The sequence below is a fragment of the Conger conger genome, chromosome 1, assembly GCF_963514075.1.
Source record: "Conger conger chromosome 1, fConCon1.1, whole genome shotgun sequence".
Taxonomy (NCBI): Eukaryota; Metazoa; Chordata; class Actinopteri; order Anguilliformes; family Congridae; genus Conger; species Conger conger.
In genome coordinates, this window is record NC_083760.1 from 53592227 (window position 1) to 53602316 (window position 10090).

General features: G+C 40.2%; 1 protein-coding gene across 2 annotated transcripts in view; it reads left to right on the top strand.

Annotated features, from left to right (window-relative positions):
• abcb4 (ATP-binding cassette, sub-family B (MDR/TAP), member 4) overlaps window positions 1–7782 on the top strand; it is a 28369-nt gene extending 20587 nt beyond the window's left edge. For both annotated transcript variants that reach the window (XM_061232190.1, XM_061232184.1), the window contains exons 22-28: window positions 133–233; window positions 542–682; window positions 1812–1968; window positions 2659–2856; window positions 4406–4612; window positions 6824–6970; window positions 7468–7782. In XM_061232190.1, coding sequence (XP_061088174.1) covers window positions 133–233; window positions 542–682; window positions 1812–1968; window positions 2659–2856; window positions 4406–4612; window positions 6824–6970; window positions 7468–7701 — 1185 coding nt within the window. In that variant the 3' untranslated portion in view covers window positions 7702–7782. The remainder of the gene's footprint in view (window positions 1–132; window positions 234–541; window positions 683–1811; window positions 1969–2658; window positions 2857–4405; window positions 4613–6823; window positions 6971–7467) is intronic.
• The last annotated feature ends 2308 nt before the right edge of the window (window positions 7783–10090 follow it).

Genomic DNA, 10090 nt, shown 5'->3' on the forward strand with positions numbered 1-10090 from the left:
GGCATCCGCAAGCCACTGTACCCAGCATGACTTTGCAGTCTTTACTTGTCTGAAGAGGGGCACCTCCTGAAAAATGCCTTCCATGCATCTGAGAATCTTTTGTGTGAAATGTGCTCTGATTACTCTACACAGATTGCAACTGAAACCATTGAGAACATACGCACAGTGGTGTCACTGACCCGTGAAAGCACATTTGAGTCTCTCTACCAGGAGAACCTGGTGGTGCCATACAGGTGTGTACAGTACATTAGGAACCGGATGCACTTTCTGGAAATTATTAGCAAAGATGTTTTTTTGTAGACCAGGGAAACTCAGCTCCAGGTCCTGAGGGCTACAGTGTGTGCTGGCATTTGTTCCAACCATGTACTACACCACCTAGTTTCTCTAAGGAGCTTTCTCCTTTTATCAAGGTTAAATCATTTGTGAAATCAGGTGGTGTAGTGGATGGTGCATAGGACTTTAGGAGTTGAGTAGACTGAGGAATTTCACAAAATAATTATTTGCAATATGTGTGATTGTCTATCTTTCTTTTCTCCATCAGCAACGCAAAGAAAAAGGCTCATGTTTACGGCATCACGTTTGCGTTTTCTCAAGCAATCATTTATTTCTCTTATGCTGCCTTTTTCCGCTTTGGGGCCTGGCTGATTGAAGAGGGGCACATGAATTTTGAGAATGTTTTTCTGTAAGTATTGATGTCTGAACCTTTTTGCTGTCTGTTTTAGTTACATTAGTAAAGTGGGCAGGTCAAAATGTTTGTAATGTCTATTATCGTACAGTGTGAACATACAATTTAGCTTATAGTAACCTTTTGTTGTCATGGACAGCTTCTTTGTCTGCAGTTCGTGACAGTTTCTACTGTAAGCTTAGTTGATAGAAATGAGTGTGCAAAGGTTCTGTACTTGCCATGGCAACGGTTAATTATTGCTACCTTGGGAGGCGTACGGCCTGCCCCCTCTGTCAGAGCAAATTAAACAGCCATGACGACCGTTTCCTTCATGGGGCGACATGGAGAAATAAAAATGACAGGTGACTTATGTGGTGAAGTACTGTAGGTGAAAGCTCACTGAAGCACTGTAAATGTTATCAAGTATTCACGCCCCCAGCCAAGTGGTGTTAAATCTTTCCCTTGAAGAATGGCCTCTCCTTGAACATTATTTTGAAAGTGATCCAGTCTTGAAAAGATATTATAGTTGTAAGTACTGTTGTGTTCAGCAAATAAAGCTTGTTAAAACTTAGCTAAAGTTGATAAGATAAAGGAGGAGAAATGCATTGTCATGATTTATTGTTTCAGATCACCATAGTGTAGTTATAAAGCAGCTGGTGGTGGGAAGGGCAAGAAAAATATGGTTGGTATGGACAGTGTTCAGATGTTGTAGATTAATGTTTTTAGAAATAACATAAAAGATATTCAGACACTTTGCTGTGGCACTCCAAACTGTAGTCAGGTGTATCCTGTTTGCTTTAGTTATTAGAGTACACCTGTGGCAGACTGTAATTACTGAATTAAGGGTCTAAATACTTATTTATATAAGAGATTTCATTTTTAGATTTTTTAATAGATTACCAAAAATGTCTGAAACATTTAATTGTTGAGTGTAGAGTGATGGGGAAAAATGTTCAAATGTAATCTACAACACAAAGTGCAAAAAGTGAAGGGGTCTGAATACTTTGAGAAGCCACTGTACAACACCACATACTTCAATATATAAGTTATATCCCATTTTATTAAATGAAAGGTGACCAAAGAAAAATGCATTATTATGATGATGATGATGATGCTGATGATTATTACTATTATTAATCACCTGTAGGGTTATTTCTGCTGTGCTGTACGGAGCTATGGCTCTCGGAGAGGCCAACTCTTTCACTCCAAACTATTCCAAAGCCAAAGTCTCTGCTGCACACTTGTTCATGCTGATCAATCGAGTTCCTGCCATCGACAATGATTCAAATGAGGGAGAAAAGCCGGTAAGTCTGTGTCCGCTCTCTAAAGGTTGTAAAGAAAATAAAATAAAATAAATCTTACGTAAAGTGTTTGAGAAATATTGAAGCTAACAAAGAACATTTCTGAGGTAAAACAAATAAGCACAGAATTTGAACTTGAAAAAATGAGTGAAACTTTGGACAAGCCGTACACCAGTGCATAATGTTCTGTTCTGTTATGATCCTTGTGAGGGTTGAAAGGCTATGCGTGTCATGTTATTATTTCACTGTATACATACTATAAAATAATCACGTGATGTACACACCCTTTGATTGTTTTCCTCTAGCATGGAGAGGACTCCAATTAGAAATGTACTTTTTTCAGTGAGGCATTTTCAGACAAAATCAAGCACTGAGCCAGTAGGGATGTAACTCCCTTTCATATGTGGCAGTAATTATAGCAGAATGTAAAGTTTTTGGCATGTTCTGATGAGTTGTAAGATAGCCAGGTACACATTTGCAGCAGATTCAGTGGCTTGCCCCTGCCTTATACAAGTTATTTAGTGACATCTAGTGACCAGGTACTCTCACAGAACGTGTCCATAGAATGTGTGTCTGGCCGTCTCAGTCAGACTGCAGTGGAACAAGCCTAAGAGAGCCAATGCTCGACTGCTGACATGCCATTTTCATGGCTTTGGTCGTGCTGCTGACTGCCGCCTATCTCTGCCGTTCCAGGACCAGTTCGACGGAAACGTAAAGTTCCAGAACGTTCAGTTCCAGTACCCGTCCCGGCCAGACGTGAAGGTCCTGCAGGGCCTCAGCATGCGGGTAAAGAAGGGCCAGACGTTGGCGCTCGTGGGCAGCAGCGGCTGCGGGAAGAGCACCCTTGTCCAGCTGCTGGAGCGATTCTACGACCCATTTGACGGCACTGTGGTGAGCATCAGCCCAAACCCAGAAATCCCTGGGCCTTTGGGTTCAGCGTGGTGGTTCTCAAAGGGTGGGCTGGTTTAGCTGCGCTAAACCAGCTGCACTCTCTGAATAAAAGGTACCTTTTGTCACTGGGGCGGTACCCTATAGATGCATACAATTGTACCCCATATTCATTTGTATCTTACAAATAAGTTACTTATTTGTGCCCATAGAACACTATTGTACCTTCAGGGTACATTCGAGAAATGTGTTACTTAAAGACCAATAATGTACTTCCACTGTACCTTTATTTCCGAGAGTGTGTGCAGTTGGGGTGCAGTAGTAGAGAATAAAGAGAATAAACAAATCGGACCACTTGCTTATACATATGCTCGCAGAGCCTCTGGGTTAGTGTTTTCAGTGAGGTTTTGGCGGTTTACTATGCAGCTGATTCCAGATCGGTTAAATATTATGTCTGAATGGTGTTGAAGTATTTTTGCTTTAGTATTAAAATGATAATTCACTCCATGTTTTAAGTAAATCAATGCAATAGTAGAGATGTACAGTATTGTACAGCAGAATATAATTTCATTGGAAATTATGTATTTGCCCAGTATTACATCCATATTGTGTAACATGCAATACAAACATAGAGTATGAAGTTATGATGTTACTGAAGAAAATGCTGGCACAGGTCTGGTGCCATCAAGGCCGTTTATGTAAGAAGGACGTGTTATGTAAGAAGATATCACTGTAGTTTTATCACACTCTTCAAGGTCCATAAATGATTCATATAATAGGTACTCACACTGGAGAAAGATTAATTATGTTGCGTGTGACGGATCTGTTTGATGAATCTGTTTGATGAATCTGCCATACAGCTTCTATTGTAAACAAATAAGGAAATTCAGTTCACAGTTCACAAATACTATATTACAATGAATCATCTTAACAACAGTTAACCCTTCAGTGTCCAGTTAAACACAAACAGTACATGTATTCACAGTTCCCACAAAGGACATAGTATTATATGGACCTACACACTCCTATATAAAAAAGGCCACAGGCACCAATGTGTAAAAGCCCATTTTCATGTGTAAAAACCTACAAAATCTAGTTTGTAAATGTACGCACTTTCAGATGTGCTTTCAAGACCGCAAACGTTTGCGACAAGCTATGTTTGCAGCAAGAGCACATTAATAATTTTTAATTACTTCGCAACCAACGCCTTTTTAATACAAATGGATGCGACTTTGGTCAAATAATGCCAGCTAGCTGATTTGTTGCTTACCTGTCATTCATTGTTAAGGTAAGAACAAATATTACATTGATTAAAGTGTATTATAACAGCCAAATAATTGGCAATAACCTTTATTCTCTGCGTTTTCCCAATCAGCAGCCATTTTTGTTTGCCACGCACTACCTTTTTTTCCGTTCATTACAAATATTAGCTAACAGTTTGAAAGTGAGAATATGTTGCCGAACGTTGCCGAATGTTAGGCGTATAGATTCCATACACAAATAGTCAGCAAAAATATGTAATCTTGTCACTTGGATGTCCCCTGTGTCACAGATGCTGGGCCAACACAGCTCCAAACAGCTGAACATCCACTGGCTCCGAGCACAGATGGGAATTGTCTCCCAGGAGCCTGTGCTGTTTGACTGCAGCCTGGCAGAGAACATCGCCTATGGCGACAACAGCAGAGTCGTCAGTCAGGAGGAAATCATAGAGGTGGCCAAAGCTGCCAACATCCATTCCTTCATAGAAAGTCTGCCGCAGGTAAGCAGTCCTTGCCTGAGTGACAACAGCATTGGCACAATGGATAGACCCCATGGTGTGGTACCGAATGGCCAGCAACCATGCAGGGCTACAGACAGTTTTAGTTGGCAGGGATGTGCATTAGTGACCAACACTTCAGTTCTTCAGTCTTTCTTCAACTCATGACTGAGAGCCCCACTTAAAAACTGCAGTGGAGAGTGCATGGTCGTTTGGTCGACGGAAGTTGCAATGAGCATTGCTTCACAAGCATGCGTGATGGCAATTCCAAGTTGTGGAGAAAACGAGGAAAAAGCACTTTTAAAAAGATGACATAAATATGATTGCTGATAGTGATATACAGTGGGAGCAATAATTATTTGATCCCTTGCTGATTTTGTAGGTTTGCCCACTTACAAAGAATGGAACTGTGTAGAATTTTAATCATAGGTACATTTTAACATTGAGACAGAATATCACAAAATAATCCACAATAACAACATCATATAAATTTTATAAATTGATTATCACATTTTTGCATGAAATAAGTATTTGATCCCCTACCAATCAGCAATAATTCTGGCTCCCACAGACCAGTTAGTTTTCCATTAAGAAGCACCCCTAATCTAATTACCCAAAAAAACTTGTGTCAACTCGTTACATCGTTATGTAGCTGTATAAAAGACACCTGTCCACACAATCAATCAGATTCCAACGTTTCCACCATGGCCAAGAAAAAGGAGCTGTCTAAGGACATCAGGGACAAAATTGTAGACCTGCACAAGGCTGGGATGGGCTACAAGAAAATAAGCAAGCAGCCTAGTGAGAAGTTAATAACTGTTGGAGCAATTATTAGAAAATGGAAGAAACACAAAGTCACCGCCAATCTCCCTTGGTCTGGGGCTCCACGCAAGATCTCACCTTGTGGGATATCAATGATCATGTGAAAGGTCAGGGATCAGCCCAGTACTACAGAGGAGGAGCTTGTTAATGACCAGAAGGCAGTTGGGACCACAGTCACGAAGAGAACCATCAGTAACACACTACACCGTGAAGGATTAAAATCCTGCTGCGCGCACAAGGTTCCTCTGCTGAAGAAGGCACATGTACAGGCCCGTCTGGAGTTTGCCAAAGAACACCTGGATGATCCAGAGGAGGCTTGGGAGAAGGTGATGTGGTCAGATGAGATCAAAATAGAGCTATTTGGCATCAACTCGACTCGCCGTGTTTGGAGGAAGAGAAATGCTGAGTAAAACCCCAAGAACACCATCCCCACTGTGAAGCATGGAGGTGGAAACCTTATGCTTTGGGGGTGTTTCTGAGCTAAGGGGACAGGACGACTTCACCGTATCGAGGGGAGGATGAATAGGGCCATGTACCAGGAAATATTGGGTGACAACCTCCTTCCCTCAGTGAGAGCACTGAAAATGGGTCATGGATGGGTCTTCCAACATGACAATGACCCAAAACATACGGCCAAGGCAACAAAGGAGTGGCTCAAAAAGAAGCATATTAAGGTCCTGGAGTGGCCTAGCCAGTCTCCAGACCTAAATCCCATCAAAAATCTGTGGAGGGAGCTGAAGCTTCGAGTTGCCAAGCTACAGCCTCGGAACCTTAAGGATTTGGAGAGGATCTGCAAAGAGGAGTGGACCAAAATCCCTCCCAAGATCTGTGCAAACCTGGTGAAAAACTACAACAAACGTCTGACCTCTGTGCTTGCCAACAAAGGTTTCTCCACCAAGTATTAAGTCCTATTGTTCTATGGATCAAATACTTATTTCATGTGAAAATGTGATATTACATTTATAAAATTTATATGATGTTGTTATTGTGGATTATTTTGTGATATTCTGTCTCTCAATGTTAAAATGTACCTATGATTAAAATTCTACACAGTTCCATTCTTTGTAAGTGGGCAAACCTACAAAATCAGCAAGGGATCAAATAATTATTGCTCCCACTGTACTGTTGACCCACTTTCAAGAAATAAAATGGTAAACTTATTTGTTTTTGGAAAATTATACATAGATACAGATTATACATTATATTTCACATAATATAAGTTCACACTGCAGGGCAGGCTCTCTTGGGCAAATGCTGGTTGTTGTGACTGGTTTGTCTGACACTGTGCTAGCTATTAGCTTAATGTATGTTCAACTACAGTGGACTGCATTTTGACTTCTTTTGCTGTGGGACAGAGATAATTGTGACGGTGTTCCCTTTTTCTGTCTGAAGAAATACAACACTCAGGCTGGAGATAAGGGCACCCAGCTCTCAGGCGGTCAGAAACAGCGGGTAGCTATCGCCCGGGCCTTACTCCGAAACCCGAAGCTTCTCCTCCTGGACGAGGCCACATCTGCTCTGGATACAGAAAGCGAAAAGGTGCCAATCAGACTGTTTGCATTGTTATTTCTACAAATTGTAAAAAGTCTATTAACCCAGAGGACATTTGAGCTAGTTTCACATTTTAAAATTTTCTACATTTGCTTTAAACATGGGTTTGTCAATGCTGTCTTTATATCATGGCCCTTCTCATGAAAGGGGAGGCAGTGAAAGTAGTTTTAGGTAACGTAGGAAAATAACACACTGGAGCAGATCGAGAAGAAGCCTGACAGGATTGCAAGTGAAAATTTGTGAATTGCGATGAAGCAAAATTATATTACGCAAGACATATCACCTGATAAACACTGGAATTAATTGCATATCGCTTCTACGTTTACTAACGATGTAAGTGTAAGTGCTTGGAATTTTCGTTTAACACCTCCGCTGAATTAAATTGTAAGCTTGTGGCTCAAACGCAGTTGAACAAAGCCCTCTTGACTGGATCCATTGTTGTTCCACCCTCAGAAACTTTCCCCTCTGTCCCTCTGCTCTAACAGATCGTACAGGAAGCCCTGGACAAGGCCAGAGAGGGCAGAACCTGCATTGTGGTGGCCCACCGACTGTCCACCATCCAGAACGCAGACCGCATCGCCGTGATACAGAATGGCGTGGTGGCCGAGCAGGGCACACACCAACAGCTGCTGGCCAAGGAGGGTGTGTACCACACCCTGGTCACCTCCCAGCTAGGGTACAGAGGAGGAGAAGGAGCAGCAGAAGGAGAAACGGAATGAAAACACACCGACGGGCATTGCTCCATGGCAATGGGTTCGGATCGAGAAGTTTTAAGGACTGGGGGGGGGGGGGGGAAACATGATGAGGGATTATGGAGTAATGCAGTGGTTCTAGACATTCCCTCCATGTGTCCCTTCATGTATTTTGTGCTATGTATTCTTCCTGTTTGCAGTTCTATTGTTAACTAAACTAACGCTGGCTCTTGCAAAGCTTTTTGGTTGAAATGTATTTATATGCTAATTACATTTTACGTAATTACATTCATTTCCTGTCAATGTGCTCAGGACAATTTTTCTCTGATCAAAATGTTAAAACTGCTTTGAGTGCCTTTCGAAACAAAATATTCTTCTCCTGTACCTATGCTGTTTCTAGATTTTTATTATGACTGCAACAGAAATCTGAAAAAGATATATATAATATATCTTTACATATGTAACCTTTTGGGTACCCTGACAATAAATTCTCAAATTTGAGTATAAGCAAACGTGTTCTTTGTACTTCAGATGGTATATGGAATTACTGAGCAGTCAAGCTTGATGGGAAGCACAGTTGTATTCAAATGAATAGCAGTGCGTTAAAAAAAAAGAATAAAGTGCAGGTATTTCTTAATAGCTTTTAGTTCAATATTTCAACTATAGTAGAAACATTACACATTCAATTCCAAATCAAAGCATTAGCAAATTTGATCAAGTCTTTGTTATTCTTTTACAGGAAGCAAAGAAAAGGAATATTCATCTGTTCAAAAAAATGGCAGTGTCGACATTATTCTCTTCAAAGTCTCTTCAAACTGTATAAACTGAAGACATTTTTCAAGATTTAATCCCGTTCCAAACAATGTTTGGAACGGCCCATTTTACTTAGCAATTCAGAAGGAAATATAACAATGTGTGAAACATTTGCTTCCCTTCTTCCTTAATAAAGGATAATTAATGACAATGTTTTTTTTACAGAATGAATGAATTCTCTAATTACACTCCACACTGCTATTATTTTGAACACGCCCCTTTCAATGAATTAGTCAATTACTCAGACGAAGCAGTATGCATGTCATGACAGTTGGGTCTGTTGTTTTTCTATTACACTACTACATCTACAAGTCAATTATTTGCCATGCAGAAATATCACTACTACTAATAACAGTTGTTCATCAGGTTACTGATGTGGTACTGTAATTTTTTTTCAACACAACTGTACATCGTTGTACACTGCTGGGGGAGTGGAGGAGGGCAGAGTTTTAGCCGTTTCATTCCTACACTTGAAAAATGGGACAGTAGAGGGAGGGAGTCCACAAAGATCAGTTTCTGGAGCACAGAGTGGTGGAGGGTGGTAGTGGAGTTACAGAGTATGCACTTTCCGGCTAATGGGACAAACTCATTGTCATGACAGGCCATTTCTGATGGCAGTATTTCTGACAGCTATTTCTGATGGCAGTCAGGCTCAGCTAACATTAGCTATTGATAGCTAACTATCTTGTTAGTTACGAGTAGCTAGTGATACAACTGTACAAAGCTATAATTAAGCTAGTCAATTTAAATAAACATATTTTTGTACACCAACTAATGTGTTACCTAGCTATCTATCTATCTATACTTCAAGCTTAGTCTGTAGCGATCCTAGCCATTGAATGTCTATTGATGTGTCTTGTTGGCATAGCTACCTAGCTTTATGCTTCTATGCTTAGCTAGCTAGTTTATATTGACTTGGTGGTAAAGTAACGTTAACATCACTAGCTAATTGCGTTAGCTAGCTAGCTATGTAACATTAACTAGGCAATTTAGCTATAATGGCAACTACTAGCTACATCAGGGTACATTTTAAGTACATATAGCAACAAAATACTTACCTAATTGATTTCTAGAAATTAATCAACTCCTGCGTTCCTCTGAAAATAATCTATTTGGTTGTTAAGAGAATATTTAATTGAATCCTCAGCAGTGGTACATATTGTTTGAAGTAGACCACCATAGTTACAGTATCCATTGCAGGTATTAATGCATTGTGTGTTAGAAGCCTTGTCAGTGCATAGGTCAAGATAATGTTCTCGGTGCTTCTGTGAATTTCCTGTTTTTCGGCTTTCGCCAATCATTATCTCTTCTTTAACATAGTTTTTGGGTTGAATTTCCTGTCTTTTTCAGCTTTTGCCAACCATTATGAAATGATCTCTTTAAACAGTTTTTGTGTTGAATTAAATAGAAGCTACGAATGTCCATACACTGTTTGATTACACATCTAAAATTGTGTAGTACAGAACCAAATCAATGAGACAAACGTAATTGTTCCAAATGTTATATAGCTCAATGTAGGTTTTATTTATTTTTTTGCAATCCAGTTGTTGAACTGCCATTGTTCCCTTGAGCAAGACACTCAACTAGAAATGTTTCAGTAAAT